The sequence below is a fragment of the Podarcis melisellensis genome (genome assembly GCF_964234715.1).
Source record: "Podarcis melisellensis genome assembly, chromosome: 5".
Taxonomy (NCBI): Eukaryota; Metazoa; Chordata; class Lepidosauria; order Squamata; family Lacertidae; genus Podarcis; species Podarcis melisellensis.
Genome location: NC_138537.1, coordinates 78,219,541 through 78,240,148, shown reverse-complemented (window position 1 = coordinate 78,240,148; position 20,608 = coordinate 78,219,541). Strand labels below are relative to the sequence as shown.

At 45.4% G+C, this 20,608-nt stretch overlaps 1 protein-coding gene across 2 annotated transcripts in view; it reads left to right on the top strand.

Moving 5' to 3' along the window:
* The first annotated feature begins 882 nt into the window (after positions 1-882).
* The window catches only part of NRG3 (neuregulin 3), a 618,135-nt gene continuing 598,409 nt past the window's right edge, over positions 883-20,608 (top strand). The window contains exon 1 of one of the 2 annotated variants that reach the window (XM_081913619.1): positions 883-3,092. In XM_081913619.1, the coding sequence (XP_081769745.1) occupies positions 2,342-3,092 (751 nt within the window). In that variant the 5' untranslated portion in view covers positions 883-2,341. The remainder of the gene's footprint in view (positions 3,093-20,608) is intronic. The other variant, XM_081913618.1, reaches the window with a different exon arrangement.

The window sequence follows — 20,608 nt, the reverse complement described above, 5'->3', positions numbered from 1 at the left end:
TAAATGGAATCTCCGTGTTCTGAAGCCGGGGCATAAGAATGAATGGGGGAAACGCTCTTCCCTCCTTTCCTGTTTATGAGCTTCCCATAAACATTTGGCTCTTGGAGGCAGGGTACTGGACTGGATGGTCTGATCCTACAGGTCTTTGCTTTCTTTTTTAGGCGACCTTGTAGGCGGTAGTAACATAAATACTTGATACCTTTCTATGGTAATCTTTCACAACGTCCCAGCAAAGGAAATCACTCGCTATGCCCGTCCCTACCTTGCAGATGAATCCTACAATGGTAGACCCCAAGGATCATCTACTCCACCCCCTGCAATCTAGGAATCTCAGCTAAAGCAAGAAATGGGGGCAAAGAGAGCTAGCGGCTTGCCTAGCATAGGAGCCAACTCCTAGGGGCTGAGGTCCTTTGCCCCCTCCCCCAAAAAATATTTGCGGGGGCCCCACCCCCAAAGTTGATGGGTATTGCCATTCAAATGATCTGTGCGCACCGAGTCTTGTGATCGATTGTGTGGGGTAGGGCTTACCTCCCCCCCCCCAATATTTTATTCAAGTTGGCACCCCTGTTGCCTAGTGAGTTGCCCTAGTGAACTCTGCGTTATCACTTGGTTCTTTCCTTCTTTTTCTTTTCACCTTCCCAAGCCTGTCTATAGCAACTAGTCCTTGCAACGATAGTCCATGCGCCTTTACGAGTCCCGGACCCGGCGCTCGAGCCACCCGCTCGGGCAGGCATTCCGCGCCAGAGGTGTAGCCGCCGCCGCCGCGCCCTGCTGGCTCCTCCCCGTCTCCGCGCACCCGCGCGCCTCTTTGGGCATGCAGCCGCAGTAGGAGTGCAAGACTCGCCCGGAACGCCAGCCGCTCCGGAACCGACCAGGCAGCGGCGGCTGCCCACCCACCCATCCACCTACCCACCCCACTCCTTACCGGATCTCCCCCTCCCACTCCGAAGGGGGGGTTGCCCGGATCGTTCCGCTATCTTTGTGCGCAATAAAGAAACCACCCCGAGGCTTGGCCACGGGGAGGCGGCATCCTCGCCTCCGCCCCCCTACCTCTCAGCGCACCAGCCTCTCCCGCACCCCCAACATGCTGCAATAGGAGCACTCAGCCTCCGGTAAAGAGGGCTGCCTGCCCGGCCAAAGGGAGCGCCGAGACCCGCGCGGAACAGTCCTGGCCGCCTCCCTCGGCAGGATTGTTATTCCCAATAAGGAATATATATACAGTATGTGTGATTTTTCCCACCCCTCCGCATTAGCCACCCCCTTTCCCCGCTTCATGTAACTGCTGGAAGCTCCTTTGATTGAGTAGCTTTGTTTTAATGATTATTTTCCCCCTCCCGGATCCGGATCCAGTTTGGATGTCGCCTTGGACTTGTCAGCAATGCCGGGCTCGTGGTGGCGGCGGCAGCGGCTCCCGGTTCTCCCGCCGCGTCTGCGCCTCGGCTCGCTCGCTTGCTCGCTCTCCTTTCCCTCCGCGCTGCCTTCGGATTGGTCTCTCCGCTTTAAAGTGCTGTCCAAGGGTTGGCTGCAGGGCTGCTGAATAACAGGTGCAGTTTGCTGCTCCGTCGCTTCGGGGAGGAGGAGGAGGTGGGGGGCAGGGGGGGAAGAAGGAAAGAAAGCCCAGCAGCCGAGGAATGTCGCCGCTGCTGCTCCAGCCGCCGCTGCTTCTGCTTGGGGGGTGGGGTGGAAAGGGGGGCATCTTCAACATCACCACCCAAAACCAGGAGCCAGAGGAGCTTGTTTTTCCCACTCCCGCTTCCATATGGAGAAATGGGTTTCGTGATTGTTGCTGAATGCGGATCTCTGGGCTAGGAACGAGAAGGGGGAGACAGAAAAAGCACCACACCAGCCCCAGCACCCAAGGATCATCATCATCACCATCGAAGGAGGTGGATTTTTGGGGACTGCTGTTTTGGGTTCGTGCGGGAAGAAGCGCCGAGGATTTTTCATTTATTTGGGGGGGGGGTAAGGGGGGAATCGAAGGTAAAAAAGGAGGCTACTTCAGCACTGCTGGAGGATGGGGAGAGCTCGGCCATTCCAGCTGATTCAGCAGCGGTTGTGTGAATGCGTGTGGATGTATATGTGATGGCGGGGGGGTTACAGAGCTCTAGGTTGAATGGGGAAATGTCCTTTCGGTAACTGACGGCAGCTTCCCCCTCCGTTCTGTGGGATCTTCTTCTTTCTCCCTCCCCACCCCTCCCTCCCTCCCTCCCTCTGTGGCTCGCTCGCTCTCTTTCTCGCCTTTGCGCGCCCCCTCCCTCGCCGCCTTTGCTCCGCATGCTTCTCGCTCCCCCCCGATGCCTTTTCTTTCCCCGGGGGGAGGGTGTGCCAGGCCCCTAGGAGGATGAGCGAAGGGGTCTCCTCTCCTCCGGGTGCCGCAGCTGGTGCCGAGGAGGGGGCGGCGGCCGGAGCCGGGGGTCCCGCGGGCGGCGGCGGCGATGGGGGCGCCGACCCGGCGGCCCGCGAGGTGCGCTGCAGCGACTGCATCGTGTGGAACCGGCAGCAGACGTGGCTGTGCGTGGTGCCCCTCTTCATCGGCTTCGTGGGCTTGGGGCTCAGCCTGATGCTGCTCAAGTGGATCGTGGTGGGCTCCGTCAAGGAGTACGTGCCCACCGAGCTGATGGATTCCAAAGGCATCGAGCAGGACCCCTTCTTCCTCTCCAAGCAGCCCACCACGCCGCCCAAAAGCGTGGACACCACCACCAGCAGCACGGCCACTACCACCACGTCGAGGACACCCAATCGGATAAGTACCCGTCTCACCACCATGACCAAGGCGCCCACCCGCTTCCCGGGCACCCGGGGCCCGATCCGCGCCGGCCTGCCGAGATCCACCACGGCGCGCCACACGGTCGCGCCCCCGACCGTCCTTGCCACCACCACCACCGCTGTCCCTTTCAGCACCACCATCCTGATTTCCCGCCCTGCGCCTGGCACCCCTGGGACCCAGCCTCTGCCCATCTGGCCCACTGCGGCATACACTACCTCCTCCTACAAGACCTATCTTCAGGACTCTGCTCCGTCCTGGACCTTATCCCCCTTCCAAGAGGCCAGCACCACCACCACGCCAGAGGCCAACACCAGCCCCAAATACCGTAAGTGAGACCAAACTTCTTGCTTTGCGTCAATAGGGGGAAGGCTTCCCCCTTCCCTTTTTTGGAATCCGGGTTGTTGGCGTATGGGTGATTCTTTATGTATATATATATGGAGGGGGTGGGGTGCTGGTGAAATGTCTCTGTTCTAGACCTGATTTCGAGTGCTTGTAACTTGGTGCAGATACGCAAAGGCATCCAGGCTTCCTTGAAGTTTGTGTGGACTTTTCTTCCAGCCTGGATTCTTTCAGGAGATATTCCCTCCTCTTTTGGATGTTTGTGATGGTGATGATGATGGAGATGTAACTCTCCTAATGGGCCCTTGGAGGTGGAATTCATTCACAAGACAACACAACCAGAGAGAAGAGACCTCTCCATTTCTCGCTTTGCCTTACCCCCACCCTCCAAAGCAAAAACAACACACACACCCAATTCAAGAGGAAAAGGGAATGTAGCAGGTTTGGGGACATCACCAGTGGTCCTTTCAAGGGCTTTTGTCAGCGTCCTGGGCTGGAGGGAGAAAAATGCTGACCTTGATGGTTCTGTGGCTTATAAGGAGATGAAGAGGAAGTTAAAACTGAGAGCTAGTGCTTTGGACTGGAGCTTTGGCTAGGTTGTGCTCAGGATTGTTTGACAAGGGGTGTGTGCCTCTGTGCTGGTGTGTTTGTCTTCACCTCCCCATTCCCCTCCCACCTTTAGAAAAGACAAGACAAGAAATGCTTTCCAGCCCAACTGTGATCCACAGTCCCTTCCCCAGGGTGCTGCGCCATTGCAAAATAATGAGCCCCAATTCCATTTCAGGAGGAGAGAGCACACCCCATGAATATATGCATCAGCTCAGGGAAGTCGCCTTTCTCTTCCTGTGAGGCTCGCTCCAGCCTCATCAAACGAGTGCATCTATGAAGGAGATATATATATATATAGTGGGGGGGATATTTCCTAGGCAGATAGGTGGATGGGTGGGGATCTTTCCTCCCCCCTCTTATTGGACTACTAGGCTATTGGTTTCCAGCACTAACACACACACCCCAATCCATTCTCCTCACCCCTCTCATTTGAAAATGAGGATTGGGTACATTCTCTTGTGAAGGTTATCTAGGACAAATATCATCACAATCCTCTCTCTCTGCTCAGCCAACTTCTGGGTACCACTATTTAAGGAGTGGAGGGCCTGTGATCATAACTGGGTATTTGTCTGTCTTCTTTGATATGGCAGAGCAAGCTAGAAGCTGGGTTGCTACATGAAGATGGGAATCCTGTACTTACCAGTGAGTAAGTTCCATAGAACTCAGCAGAGCTTACTTCTGAGTAGGCAGACATAGACTTGCACTGTAAATCCCATTCTGAACCAATTTTATTACCCTGCACTCTCTTCCCAATCTGATGGGTTTGCTTATTTAAATAATTTGTTCCCTCTTTGTTCTTTCTCAAATATTCCTTTAAAGCTGTTTGCTGCTCATAATCTAGGCTGAAGAGCAATATGTGGGAGCCAAGGGATGCTATGGTTTGAGGAAATCAAGCAAAGGGTGTGTGTGGAACTAACCTGGGGGAATCAGCCCAAGAGGATAGAGTACATGAGATGGTCAGTGAGAGGTAATATATCCTGTGGTCAACAGGCAAGAGGCAGCTGGAAGGTTGTTAAGTTGCATTTGGCTAGTGTCCTTTTTGTGATTTGGGGATGGTGTTCATTCCTTTACAGAAAATGAAGCTGAAATGCAGAAACACACCTTCCTCGCTCCTCTCCTTGCTTCCCTCCAGAGACTGCCTGATTTTTCATGCTATGCCCCCTCTTGCGTTTGAAGCTCCTTCAGAGCAGAAACCTATCTGGTATTTCACAAATGCATTTATTGTCTGCTGCTGGACAGGCAGGATGTTGTGAAATTTGGAAATGCTACCCTGCAGCCCATTTTCCTCCCCATCTAATTCCCTCCCCCAATCCAACTCCGTCTGTAAGAAGACTGGTAAATCCACTATGATTTTCTAACCTTGCTGAGTCCTTAGATTATAGAACCTGCTTAATAGATGACTGTCAGCTGGCAGGACATACTATCCACCCTAACCAGCCCATTTTCTCTTTCTCTCTCTCTCTAATACGCACACACACACACACACACATGGCACACATATGTTCAAGGACTGTTTATATTTGCAAGCAATCCTTCGTCCAGATCTTGCTAATATAACTGTTTAAATCAGAGTTTAGACCTTTGTGTTCCCTCCCTCTTCGCTCTTCCCTGCCCCCCTGCAGCTTTGCTAAAGCACAAAATATAAGAAGTGCAAATCCACCAGAAATTGACCCTGTTTGAGCACATTGATAGCCTGTGATTATCATTAACGGGAGATTAAATAGATTACATAAAAAAGGATTGGAATTTATAGGGCATGTGGAATTCCTCTCCCTCCCCCACCCTCCCCAAAGCAGCACAATTTTCTGTTTCACATAATCTTTCTATCAGGCTACAGTGGGAACAGGGTGGAAGTGATACTGTAATTTTTCCTTGGTGGGTGTTCAACCTTCTGACCTGATATCTACATCTTTCACTCACTTTGATCCTCAATTCTCCCCCTTCCATTTTAAGGCCTTTTGTAGGAAAGGGGGGAAACATTGATAAAAGGAATACATTGAAATACATTAGTTTCTGGACTCAGCTATATGTTTCTGCTCTTCCTATGACTCTGTTTCTTGATAATAATAATAATAATAATAATAATAATAATAATAGCAATAAAATATAAAAACTTGGTCTACAGTATTGTGTGAATATGAATATATATATAAGAGAATGCTGAGCAAATTCTTGTGTGACCGTCTTGATGAGTGAAAGGCACACACTAAAGGCAAATATGCAATGATCTGTTTAACTACTAATATATTTTTGAAAATGGAAGTGCTGTGGAAAGGTAAGGTTCAGGATAGCTCACAGAATTCTCAGCACCACATTTCCCAGGATCCACTAGGGGAAGCCGTGGTGGTTTAAAGGGGCATATAAGCACCAGAGATATCGTATTGTAGGTAGGCCTTGCGAATGTCTTCCTGGTGTTTTTGAAAGAGGAGTGCCTGATATGAATTCATGTGAAGTGATGTTTGAGACCTTTGTTGGGTTTTTAAAAGGGATCCCCCCTCCCTCAGCTTTTTCCTCTTACAGCTGTTATGAACAATGAACAATCATTTACTCAGAGTCACCCACTCTTCTTTATCTGTAGAAACAAGCAAGACCCATATGCAATGAGCCCCCTTGGAGATAATTCAGAATCTTATTTTAATTTTATTCCTTAGCACATAGGTGACTCAAAATGAGACACCGGCCACAATAACGAAGACTTTGCCAAACTTATTTCCTCCAAAATTTGTAGGGCTACATAGAATCGTAGAATGGGAAGGGATCCCGAGGGACATCTAGTCCAACCACCTCCAATGCAGGAATCTCGACTAAAGCATCCATGTCAGATGGCCATCCAAATTCTGCTTAAAAACCTCTAAGGAGGGAGAATCCACCACCTCTTTGGGGAGTCTGTTCCACTGTCAAACAGCTTTTACCATCAGAAATTTCTTCTTGATGTTTAGTCGGAATCTTCTTTCTTATAACTTGAATCCACTGGTTCAGGTCCTAGCATCCAGAGAAGGCGAAAACAAGCTTGCTACATTCTCCCCATGACAGCCCATTAGATGTTTAAAGATGGCTACCATATCTCCCTTTAATCTCCTCTTTACTAGGCTAAACATACCAAATTTTCTCAACTGTTCCTCATAACTCTCTTCCTTCCTGGCCTGCACTGGCTAGGGTTGATGGGAGTTGTAGTCCAACAATATCTGGAGGACACAAGGTTGTTGGAAGCTGCCACAATTTTATTTATTTATTAAATTTGCATAAAGGAAGCCTGAGTTGTAGATGTGAAGAATGAAAACAGACAAACAATGGACTCTGTAGTTGCTTTGGTTTCTTTCAGGGCAACACACCCATTTGTATATGGTAACAAGAGGCTGGGAGTGTAGCAGTAGCATCACTAGGGTGGAACAGTAGGAGCACTTGCCCTCAGTACATACCGGATGGAGCAGCAAAGTTTAATCAAAGCTCTTGTATTGGCAGTGTGTTATAATACAGTGGTACCTCGAGTTAAAAACACCTCGGTTTACAAACACTTTGGGTTACAGACTCTGCTAACCCGGAAGTAGTACCTCGGGTAAGAAGTTTACCTCAGGATGAGAACAGAAATCATGTGTGGGCGGCGTGGCAGCAATGGGAGGCCCCATTAGCTAAAGAGGTACCTCAGGTTAAGAACAGTTTCAGGTTAAGAACGGACCTCTGGAATGGATTAAGTTTGTGACCAGAGGTACAACTGTAATTTTAATACAATGTTTCCTTGCCAGGAGGCTTGGTGAGGGCAGCAAACTTGGAAGAATAGCTTCTCAATGGACCAGCATTTGCAGCCTCACACAGGATAGTCATACTGGGGGGAAAATGACTAGAGCAGTGAGGGGTTTCCCCCCCCCCCATAAGAGTTCTTGAACAGGAGAATTCCATTTGCACAGTGACAACTTGGCATTTCAGCATCAACTGGTCCCATTTTATGGGGTGGGGTAGGAGTGTTACAGGATTGGAAATCTGCCCTGATTGCAAAAATGGAACAGATGTGACGAAACTGTGGCTCTCCAGATGTTGTTGGAATACAACTTACTTCAGCCCCAGCCAGCATGGCTTATGGTCAAGAGTGGTGGGCGTTGAAGTCCAAGAACATCTGGAAGGCAAATGATTCCCCATCCCTGCATGAGAGTGCAGACTCTGGTAGAAGAGGTGGTGGTGATTTTCCATCTTCTGTGCAGCAAAAGGGAGAGAAACTCAAAACTATAAACCACTGAAGGGAGCCTTGGCATTAAAAATACAAAACAAAGACTGGGGACTCCAGGATTACAGTGGTAATCTGGATATGAACGGGGTCCGTTCCAGATCCCCGTTCACATCCTGAAGTGAAAGTAACCCGTGCCTGTGTGGGTTGCGATTCGCTGCTTCCACGCATGTGTGTGACATCATTTTGACCGTCTGCGCATGCGCGAGCGGCAAAACCTGGAAGTAACATTTTCCGTTACTTCCGGGTCACTGCGGAGTGCAACCCGAAAGTACTCAACCTGAAGCATATTTAATCCGAGGTATGACTGTATAGGGAACTAATCCTGAACCAGAAACCAACTATATCCTGAACCGGAGACCATATTAACTAAACGAAAAGCACACCCCTTTAACCTTATTTTAAGAGTTCCTACTATAAAGTGAAACTATTCCCTCCTCCCCATAATATATGCTCTTCTAGGGCTGAAAGCATTGATCAAATCAGTACATAAATCGACAGGTTCATGCACTGCAGATTAAAAATTGATTACTGGATTGAAATTAGAAGCGCCCCTGTTTTATGCTGTTGTTGTTGCATACAGTATATGCCTCTGCAGCTCCTCAGTCAATTGATGTGCTGCAGTTAATTTTCCAAACACTTGCCTGCGTTATTTAGTTTAGAGAAACAGTAATCTGCTTTCAGTTCCTCAGAAGATCACTTGCAGTTGGTATAATAATGTAATATTTAATCTGTTAATGATGCTGTTTAATCAGACACAAGCAAGACAGTCAATTGACTGAGGAAACTAACTAGTTGATAGCCTTAGAGTCCATCCCCCTTTGATATTTTTGGTTCTACAGTGACTTTGTTGCTATGTAAAACTGAAATATTATACTCAGACTAGGTCTCCAGCAAGAATTCATCAGCGCAGTGAAACTGCTTCCTCTTGCATTAATTTATGGCCTAGCAGAGAAACAAAGAGCAGCCAAAGCTGGATCACATAATGCAGAAGAGCCAAAATAGAGCAATGTTCCAGAAATTGTAATCAATACCCTTTTGAGAAATAGAACAGAGAAAGATCTTTCTATGAGCCTGAACTGCTATCCGAGGTTGCTTTAATTTCCTTCTCGTTCTCATTCAGAAATATAAAGCTTACCTACTGCAATCAATTATGTGTAGCTAGTAAATGCTCATCATTATTATGAGAAGAGTGTGTGTGGAAAGAAGTCCATTAAATTGCAGAGGCCCCTGTGGGTGTTTTGCAAAGAGTGCACATAGACACATTGCCCTCCTCCCCTCACATGGGATTCTTGTGCATGGAGGCAGAAACATGGTTGGTGGGGAAGCCCCAGGAGCAATGTTTTTTGTTTTGTTTTTTGCCTCTCAGGAGTACCTAGGAACCATTCATTTTATTATGGCATAAAGTATAAGGGTGCCCTGATATAAGGTTACGACTGCCCCCCAGGGAAGCCCAGTTTGGGATTGGTTTTGCCTCCATTCCCTTCATCTGTTTGTCCCTGCCATTGATTCTGCTTCTTGGTGTTATGCTAGAATGTATGGTGGAGCCTTGGAAACACCAGAGTGTCTTGGCATGTAGGGCTTTGAAGGGTGTAACAAGTGAGAGAATGTTGACACACGACTATTACATTTCAAGAAATCAGGGTTGGGTTTTTGGATTTTCTGAGGGGAGAGGGGAAGAATCTAATATTTTGATTTCTATGGAGTTTTATTGAGATAGTGTTGTATTTTAATGAGACATTTAATTTTAAAATATTGATGATAGGGCTGAGGGGGAATGATCAGCAGCAGGTTTACATGGACAGTAAACCCCTCAGAGGCGAAGGCGCACACTGCTGAAAGCCTGCTCTCTTCACAGCCCATAAAACACTTCCCAGTTCAGTTGACACATCATTTACCAGTGTGGTGAGACCTTGATCACAACCGAACTGAAGCCAAGGCATTTATTTCATTGGACAGCAGATTAGGCCCTGAGCATGCAAAGGAATTATTAACACATTCTGGAATTCTAAGCAGAAATATGTTTCTTTCTGCTTTTTTTTAATAATCCTTATTACACACACACACACACACACACACACACACTGGATTACAAATACTGTAAAGCAATTTTTATTTAAAAAAACAGAATAATTAAATTTGTAGACACACATCCAAATATATACTGAAGCCCATTCTGAGTTGAACCCTGCCTCTTGGAAAACGTATTAGTGAAATCCTATGTCTGAAACAATACAGATCTGCATATGAGCAGACAATGCTGCTGCATCAAACAACAACAACAACAACAACAACAACAACAACAACCCACCACTTCATCTACCTCAATATGGGCTACTTTTAACTAGAGATGTCAGTGATTAAACCTGTATTCTTCTGCATCAGGGTTGGGGAAGATCAGGCCTGGGGGCCCTCTTAACCTGACCTCTGGGATTCTCCCCAGGCCACACCCCTTCTCAAGCCACACCCCTGCTAGCCCTGCTTTGAACCCCTCCCCTTGGGTGTTTTTTGTTTGGCTGAAGGATAGAGAGGGGTCTGTAGGTGGCTGCAGAAGCTAGCATATTTTTCAAGGGTACATTTTGTGTTCATTGCTCCACTCACCTTTGCTCCTGATCACTAGCATACACCCTTTGGAAAGTTTCCCCGAAGATAATGCATCCCATAGGCTGAAGAAGGCCCATGAGAGGGCACTTTACCAAGAGGTAAAGAGGTGGAGCTGCCCCCTTTTTGTATGTAACCGAGCCTACAATGCAATCTTTTAGAGTGCCCAAGGCATTTTGGTACCTGAGGCATTACATCCATATGGCACCTTAGGGCAGAGGTGGTGGTAATGGAACAGAAACCAGAAGCTCCCTTTGGAAGACCTTTGGTGCCTCTGGCTCAATACTGTCTATGCAGACTGGCAGTGGCTCTCCAGAGGTCTTCCCAAAAGCCTTGCAGTCAAAATAATAGAATACTAGTACCCGATGCCCTGGCCCACTCCAGGGATGCTTCTTGCAAAGGGCCTCCCTAGGCAGCCAGTTAGCAGTTCTCTGTACAGGGCCTACCAGTCTGCACAGAATCCCTGGGGGCTGATGTGGAACAGGGATATTTTTACACACACCAATAAAGCTTGTATATGCCAAGAGGTTCTGTCCAAGGTCTTCTGCACTCTGCGCACAGGGTGGTAAGGTGCAGTGTGTATTGGGCCACATCCTGACATCACCTGAGTCACCACATGTCATCTTGGAGAACGTATCTCAGCTTGTGTGGTCGCTAGGGGAAGCGAAATGTCTTGGGGAGGGGGAACTTGGCTGTGTAGTAGACCAGGGGTTGCCACAGGCACACTGCAACCAAACACATGATGCAGTCTACTCAATTAGCTACAGCAGAATGTTTGTTTCCAGCCTCATTCCAATGGAGGACTCTGGGGATGCTGTGGGCATCAATGAAGACCTCTGCGAGTAGATGTGTGCCCAAAAGTCGCCCCACTGGCAGCTCTGGTAGTTGACCTGGACTTATATATGGTGCATTAATGACCAAACTAGATGTAGCATAGGAGACAAATGGAGTATTTCATGATGGGGGGGGGAGCAACTGTGGGGCCTCTGAATTTGATCAGAGCAGCAGCCAGCAAAGCATTTTCCTGATAAAAACAGGCCTCCTAATTTATTTTCTTACTTGCAGAGGAAAGGTCTATGTAAATTTTCCTGCATGGAGAACACAAAACTGGGGGTGATATACAGTCTGCAAAGAGTTTTGTTTTGCACCCCCCCCCACTCCAAATGAATTTGGAGGCCTCACCATAACTGCATTGAATTGTAAAGGGGGGGTGTCAGGTTATACTGTATAGATCTCCTGTGTCAGGCCTAGTTTGGTCCTAAGACATTCCAGCTTCTATCAAGAATGTGGTAGTTTGGTGCTCTGGCCAAATAAGCGGAATAATTTGTTACACTGCTTGTACTTGGGTCATATCTCTGAAGGATTCTGCTGTGCTATCATGTTGACAGCTAAAGACCGTTTTTTGCGAGCAGTGATTAGAAACAGAACTTTCCAACTGAATCAGAGGCTATGTCTCAAAAAGATAAAGGTCCAGTCGCGAACGACTCTGGGGTTAGGCGCTCATCTCGCTTTACTGGCCAAGGGAGCTGACGTTTGTTCGCAGACAGTTTTTCCGGGCCATGTGGCCAACGTGACTAAGCCGCTTCTGGCAAACCAGAGCAGTGCATGGAAACACTGTTTACCTTCCCACCGGAGTGGTACCTATTTATCTACTTGCACTTTGATGTGCTTTCGTACTGCTAGGTGGGCAGGAGCTGGGACTGAACAATGGGAACTTAAGTATTATCACCTTAATCCAGTGACAATCTAGGCCATAACCCTCCTTCAAAGCTTGGTCAGTGAGGGAACAGGCAAGATTCGAAATAGCAACATTTGGTGTGCTTGCTTTGGGCAGGTATTTGGATTTTTGCTTTATTCAATCAAAGGAAAGGGGAAGTTAAGCAAATGGATCGTTTTTGAGCCCCGCACCAGGAGGCAGAGGTGCTGCCTACTATCTCACTGCTCTGAAGTTCTTAAGGCTTAAGAACATAATATCTGGGTCTGAGAGACTATTTAGAAATGAGAGCCAGTAGGTCACATTCAGAGAGCTTGTCTGTGAACTAGGAAGTCTCCAGTTCAAATTTCACCTCTGCCATGGCATTTCTATGCCTACTACATTTCTAAACAAACCTGCTTGAGAGAGTAAGCCCCATTGAACTCAGTGAGACTTACTCTAAGCAGGCATACACAGGATTAGGCTGCATTTGGGCAAGGTAACATTGCTCAGCATCTTCTTCCATCTGCAGTAACATAGTGGGACATCTCCAAACATAGTGGAACATGGTGCTGACATTATGTATGTGAAATATTTCATACACTCAAAAAGGGCACTATGTAGACAAAATATATTATCAATCTCTTATTTAAGGCATGGTGGCAGTTTATCAACCTTTAATAGTTGCATAGATGCAGGGATTTCAGTAGCTTGCTTAGCTTACAAAGGTGCAGAAGCTCCTTTCCTGTTCTGCATCTGGCTGCCCTATTCCACAAAGCGATGTAGTGGGTAATCTCAAAATAGTTACATGTTCCTTTTAAATAATTAATCTATGCAAATTTTCACCAGCTGTTTTCTTTTCCTTGCTGAGAATGGGGGCAAACCTTTCTTTAGATGGAGCTTCTATGTGTGCATGTGGGGGGGGGGGAGGTACTTTGACAATGGATGGACTTGTGCAAAAATTCCCAATTTTGGATTTTAAGTTTCTTTAAAACCCACATATAAGATAGTGTGCATTATATAGAATCCATATACAGCAAAGACTCAAACAAATTGTGTATATTATAGAGCAGAGGTAGGCAGAAGATAGGTTGGGATCTACTGGTAGATATTTTGGGGGAGACTGGCAAGGGATTTCTGACACACACACACATACACAGTTGTGTTACAGCAACACCCAAAAAAAAACCTAAGTTGCTGAAACACAGTGCTTAGGTGAGAAGCAGAATTGAAATTTTGCATGAAAGAACTCGTGAACTTGGTTCTGGTACTAACCACTTGTTCAGAGGCACCCTGTCCTTAATTCTTAGTCTACACACCTGAATCACTAGTGCACTTTGCTCCAATTGATTGCTCTATACATACTTATTCAAAGGTAGGTCCTGATGAGTTCCATGGGACTTATTTCCATGTGAAGTGTGTGTAGTGTTGGGGAACCTGCAGCCCATGGGCCTAATGCCCTCAGTGTGGTATAGCCCAAACCATCCCCATCTGTCCATTGATTTGCATGCTATGATGTCAAGTGCCGGAAGGTAAACTCAAGAGGCTAAATAGAAAAGGGAGAAGTGGGAGTGCGCCCTAAAGGTGTGTTCACATCACCATTTTCTATGGCTCCAGCATGTTCCCACCACAAGTATTTTTAAGCCAGGTTCACATGATGTTAGCCACAATCCACCTGTATCCCATAGCTTTTGGAGAAATACTCCTTTTTGGTGTAAGGTAAAGGTAAAGGTACCCCTGCCCGTACGGGCCAGTCTTGACAGACTCTGGGGTTGTGCGCCCATCTCACTTAAGAGGCCAGGGGCCAGCGCTGTCCGAAGACACTTCCGGGTCACGTGGCCAGCATGACAAAGCTGCATCTGGCGAGCCAGAGCCGCACACGGAAACGCCGTTTACCTTCCCGCTGGTAAGCGGTCCCTATTTATCTACTTGCACCCGGAGGTGCTTTCGAACTGCTAGGTTGGCAGGCGCTGGGACCGAGCAGCGGGAGCGCACCCCGCCGCAGGGATTCGAACCGCCGACCTTTCGATCGTCAAGTCCTAGGCGCTGAGGCTTTAACCCACAGCGCCACCTGCGTCCCATCCTTTTTGGTGTACCTTCCCTTAAATCAGCTTCCGTCTGATTCCAAAATGCAAACTGCCATTCTTTTGTGGTGTGAACACGTCAGACAACATCTTTGCATGTGCTGATGACAGCATGGATGCAGAAAGAAACTTCACGTGGTGTGTGGAAAGAAATAAACAGGTGAAGGCATCCCTTCCTCCACTCTGATGTGAACAGTGGCAGGAGAATGCAACGGGGATGCGCAATGGGGAGGAACAAACTTGCAGCATTTTGAGCCACGACTTCAAAGGAACAAAATCCTTTCGCCGCTCAACTCAAATTCAAGCTACACCTGCAAAGGAAGACTGAGATTCTCCCTCTGAAGATGAATCACCTTTGAATTGAATTGAATTTATTACGGTCCCAGACCAGGCTCACATACCATGCTAAACAGATCAGAAACACAATAAAATTAAGTTTAAATTAACAATCAATATAACGATAAACAATGCAATTATGGCAGCAGTTAAAATATGGTTTAAGGCTTAATCTCTACCATATTATCTATAATTTGCTTCTAATGCCTTAGTCTTGTTCCCTAAGTTTTATGGCAACCATGCAAAATTTGGCCACCTTTAACGTGATCTCTGGATCCTTGTCCTCTGTCAGAGATTTTAAACACTGAGGTTCGGGCCCACTTGGAAAATCACCTTGTGTCAAGTGATGCTGAGTTACTGACACGTGGGACGTCTCACTCCCTAGTCAAAGTGGCAATTCTCTACCCCTGGTGTACAGGATTGTAATTTTATGCACACTTATTTAGGAGCAAGTGATCTTGCTTGCTTGCTTAGAAGAAGGCTGCATCAGGATCAGTGGCACTTCTTTCTAAGTAACACCGTACAAGATTGGCCTGACTGACAACATACTGCCCCCCTTCTCTCTCTCTCTCTCCCTCCCTCCCTCCCTCCCTTCCTTCCTTCCTTCCTTCCTTCCTTCCTTCCTTCCTTCCTTCCTTCCTTCCTTCCTTCCTTCCTTCCTTTCCTTGTTATCCCAAAAGGTCCCACTTGAGGAGCACCTCCTTACTCTAGTAAGAAAAAGAATGAGACAAAGGGGGAAATTGATACACCCAAAGTAGAGGACCTTGTCAAAGTAAAGGACCATGTCCACATCAACTTGAGGTTCCCTAATCCACCAGCCATGACTTGTTTAAAGACCTTGAAACTCGGTTATTATTTTTAATGGTGATGAGTAATCCTCTCAAGATGTATGTCTGTTACTGAAAACTTACCTTTTGGCTTTGTTGTACTGACAGATCTAAACGGTTGTCTTCAAAAGCTCTGCAGGCATTGGAATATCTCCTTGAGCTTCAAGGGACACTTTTAAGATAATGCATTTTCTCTCTCTTTAAAATCTCAATGGCATGAAATCAGTTGGGTGTAAACACCCTCCCCCCCACAATTCACCACAGTTTGGTTCTCCCTCACTCCTCTGAAACTTTAGATTTCTAGCTCATTATAAACGGAGGCTTGATTGCTGGCTGCTACCAGATAGAGGGGCTGTAGCACTGCATAATAGCACACCATTAAATTAGCATTAATAGCAGTGAGCTTCTTTCACAGATCGGATCATTCTCAGGACTCGTAAAGCAAAGCAGCTGACCTAAGACAGACTGATTCTCTTGCAGTGTCTTCTGTGGTCTCTTTATGGGAATAGCAAAGGTTATTTTTCACTATTCCATTTGGAGGTGATTTAGACACACGCAGGGTAGCTGGGGGCTGCTGTTTTCCAAGATACAATCAGGATCTTAATGAAATCAATTTAGAATGATTTATATCCTGTAGCACTGTGATGTCTTAAAATGACCTTGCATTCTGCAACACTAATATTTTCCTACTCTTTGCATGCAATAAAAACCCATATATTTTATGATCTCTCCCTTTAAAAAGAGAATTCTTGGTATTTCATCACAATTTAGCATCACCAAGAAACAGAACCCAAGATTTGGTCATGGATGGAGAAGCTGTACATGCTCCATTTGAAGCGGGGGAGGGGAGGGGTCACCCGGGACAGGGAACAAATTTAGGCCATACCTTAGTATTGCCCCTGAGTAACACTTTATGTTCTTCCATTTAAGTGTATGACAGTTACACGTGAGGAGGCTGTTGTAGTGAGAGCAAAACTTGTCCTCCATTCTGACAAGGTAACAGAGGCGGTTTCAGGGTAGCGTGATCAGTTGGGCCGCACTGAGCACCGGTGCCACAGGGGGCAATACAACAGTGATGTAGAACAGAGCGCAAGAGGCAGGCGGCACCAAATTTTATCATTGCACGGGGCACCATTGAAATTTGAGAGCCTAAAGCATGCCACTGCAAGGTGGGCAGGGACTGACCCTCTCTGATAGAGATCCCACGGGAGGTGTGCCCTTAAATGTACTGCATCCTTTAAACCTTTTGCAACATGTGTTTCTTCTTTAGAATGACTTTGTGGCTGACTGATGTGTTTGCATGTTGGGTTGGCTCAGTTTTCAGTTGCAGCCCAATCATACAATAGTTGCTCAGAACGAAGTCCCATGCAGTTCACTTAGATAGGTGTGCACAGAATTGAAACTTGGGTTAACTTTCACTGCATATGCAGATAGTAAACTGCTTTGATGGATTTTTATGAAGAAGTGGTATATAAATTTTATGAAATAAATATTGCATTTTTCCATGTATAATAGATCCCCCCCTAAAAATAATGTCAAAAATTAGGTGGTGTCATACTCTGGGCCATCTCCCCCCATTTTCTTAAATCTGAGTCCCCCCAAAATAGGGTGCATCTTATAGACAGAAAAATATGGTACATAAGATAATTATGCTTCATTAAATTATAAACCAGAACATATTGATTTACTTCAGCTGGGTTACTACTATACATTTATTAGGGTGCTTTTCTTTCTCTCCCCTCCCTGCATTTATTTTTTAACCTTCCTTAAATTTATTTCTTACCCTTTCCTTTAATTGAACTTCTATTCCATTTATTTGTAACTGATATATAGCATTATCCAAAGTCAGTCTTCTACAGAGAGTAGACCCATTGGAAACAATAGACACAACTAACATATTAATTAATATTAAATTAAATTAAAAACATATCCATTAATTTCAGTGGATCTACTCTGAGCTTAACTTAGACACAAACAATATCTAAGTTGTTTTTATTTGTATGTAATGTTTGGAAATCTTAAGAACAAGCCCCTCTGAAAGGCTACATATTGCTAAAAACAACAGCACCCCCATCACAATAGGTCTGTGGATGAATGACTTGAGAATTGCAAATAAAGTAGCACTAAATTATTTCAGCTGTTTGGCATTGAACTCTTCCAGTAATAGCTACTAAACAAATAGCAACTAATGGATTTCCCCTATGCTATGCTATGTATGCGCGGTTATCCTCATCTCTCCCCCGCCTTTTATATTACGTTGGGAGGGGGAGAATTAATGCCCTCTCTAAAACTGCCAGTAGCTTTGCCACGGAGAAATGGGATTTTTGTTTGAATCTTGCCGAGATAAACTGCGCTGAATTGGTATGGTAATTTTTCCTTCATTTAATAGTATCAAAGATAAAGGCTTTGCGGTGGCAGGGTTCAATGGGGCAAGAAACTTAACTGAGTGGATTATCCTTATGAAATTTCAGTACTACTGGCTTAGGTTGGAGGTGGCTTTATAATTGCGTTTAGAAACTGTGTTCCTGGGGCTCTCCTGTGAATGGCTGTTTACTTGCATTTTTTGTTGTTGCTTCTTTGCCCTGTGGCTGAAGGACACTTAACATAGGCAGTGTGTTATTGTCCCCATTTTCTTTTTCAGCATAGCATTGTGTTTTGTTTACATCAGCCTATCCCTTAGCAACATGCATTCAGTGTAGTGATAAAGAGTATGTGATGTGAACTATGCCATGAACTCACCGGGTGCCCATTGGCAAGCTACTGCCTCCTTGTTACAGCTTCTCATACAAGATCAAACAACATTGGCTTACCTTACAGGGCTGTTATGTGGGACACAGATGTAATCCATCTTCGCAAAGCACCAAGGACTTTTGTAACTCTTTAGAAGTGAAAGGCCTGAATGAAAGGCCAAGCCTTTTTTAAAAACAGAACCTGATTGAATCCGAGCCCAACTGATCTTCAGTTTATTGAAGGTCCTGGTTTGGTGGAACTTCATTTTGAAAGAGGATTTTTTTAAAAAAACAAGTTGTGTGAAGGGCATGGTGGGTGGGGACCTGCTGTTAAAAGGGTGAGGGAGCCAGAAACATCACTGGGCATGCCCAAGGTTGTCCATAAAGATATTTGGGTATCCCTATGTTCCAATGAAAATACAAATTTTTAAAAAAGGCTAGGGGTGCAGTTGTTTTCTTACAGGATTTTTTTTTACTGTTAATGAGTTGGGTGGATGTTCCATTCTATCTATAGAGAGGGTGGGGGGATACCACCCAAATAATAAAGATCTAGTTTCAAGAGCAGATTAAGGTCTTCGGGCATAAATAAACTTTCATGTTTAGATACTAATAATTGTAATTTATAAGTTATCCCCCCCCCATCACATAATTAACACATTTTGAAGCAGTCCTGGTGCAAGTGAAAAGGATCTTCACCATTCATGGGAGCTAGAACAGATTCCTTTATTTCTTACGATTCATGAAATATATCTAATTTTCCAAACTGGGATTGCTTTACTTTCTACATGGGATCAGAAGTCCCTTGAATAACATATATGCTGAACCATGAGATTGACCAGTATCCCTTTAAAGCCGGAATGTATTATCATTCAGTAGGACAAGGGTAGCGAATGTTGTTATACTCCATCTCTTTTCAGTTCCAGCCAACAAGGCCAATGGTCATGGATGATGGAAGTTTTAGGTCAGCAACATCTGGATTTGTTGGCTATGACTACAGGTGGTGTTTGGAAAGTGAGCATTATTGACATTTGGGGGTCCTTATCATCTGGTATGATACTGCTAACATTTGCTATAAGGATGTCTAGATACAGTTTTAATGCAGTTCTTCATTGTTTCTCTTGATGCTGGTTGTGAAATTGTGAAGTGACACATAAACATTTGTTTTTTTTTATAATATTTTTATTAGTTTTTACACATATTAAAGACCATACAAAACAAAACACAAACATCAAAGACATACAACAAAAATTTGACTTCCCCATGCCTTCCCTTCGCCACATCCTTATTTTGCCATTTTTTCGAGCAACTCATCAGTCAATTTTTAATCAAGTCCCTTTTAAATTTACTTAAAGTTTAAGATTTACAGCTGTAGTTCTTTGTTTCTTACCCCTTGACATCTTATCAGTCCACAATTTTACAATAATTTTTCAGATATATTTTAAATTTCCTCCAGTCCTCTTCCACTGTCTCTTTCCTCTGGTCACGGATTCTGCCGGTCATCTCTGCCAGTCCCATATATTCCGTCACCTTCGACTGCCATTCTTCCAGAGTAGGTAATTCTTGCATCTTCCAATACTTTGCCAACAGGATTCTTGCTGCTGTGGTTGCGTACATAAAAAATGTCTTATCCTTCTTTGGTACCAATTGGCCGACCATGCCCAAGAGAAAAGCCTCCGGTTTCTTTACAAATGTCCACTTAAGGACTTTCTTAATTTCGTTATAGATCATTTCCCAGTAGGCTTTAATCTTTGGGCAAGTCCACCAAAGGTGATAAAAAGTACCTTCAGCCTCATTACATTTCCAACATTTGTTATTGGGCAGATGGTAGATCTTTGCAAGTTTGACTGGGGGTGACACATAAACATTTGAAGATGGTTGTCATTGGGAGGAAAATTGGACTCCACCCCAGTAGCTGAGTCTTGAAGGCTTTCCTCAACTATTGGTTTTCTTTGTACCCTTGGGCAAGTTGTAAGTTCTCAGCCTTGGCCTAACTACCTCAAAGTGGGTAGTGTGAGGACAAACGAGAGCAAGGGTGAAATTTTGTACAATAATTATAATTTATGTATACCATTGAAAATCCTGATATTAATTAAAGTCATCAGTGAGTAGAATGTGATTTTCTACTTTGCCTGGCTCACTGTGCAGTGAGTCGTATCACTTCCCGATTTCTAAATTGCATGGAAATAATTTTATCAGTGCTCCCTGTCAAAAGAGATAAGTCTGTTGAACTAAAGAAAACCTATTGTAATAAGAAGAAAACTCTGGCAGTTACATCTTTTGGTGTCCCTCCTGAAATCCTTTCAATTGGTCATTCAGGATGATTTTTGCTCATGGTGGTATTGGGACAGTTATATGACATCCTGCTTTTGGTACTGTTCATTTCCAATCAGTGCATGTCCTCTAA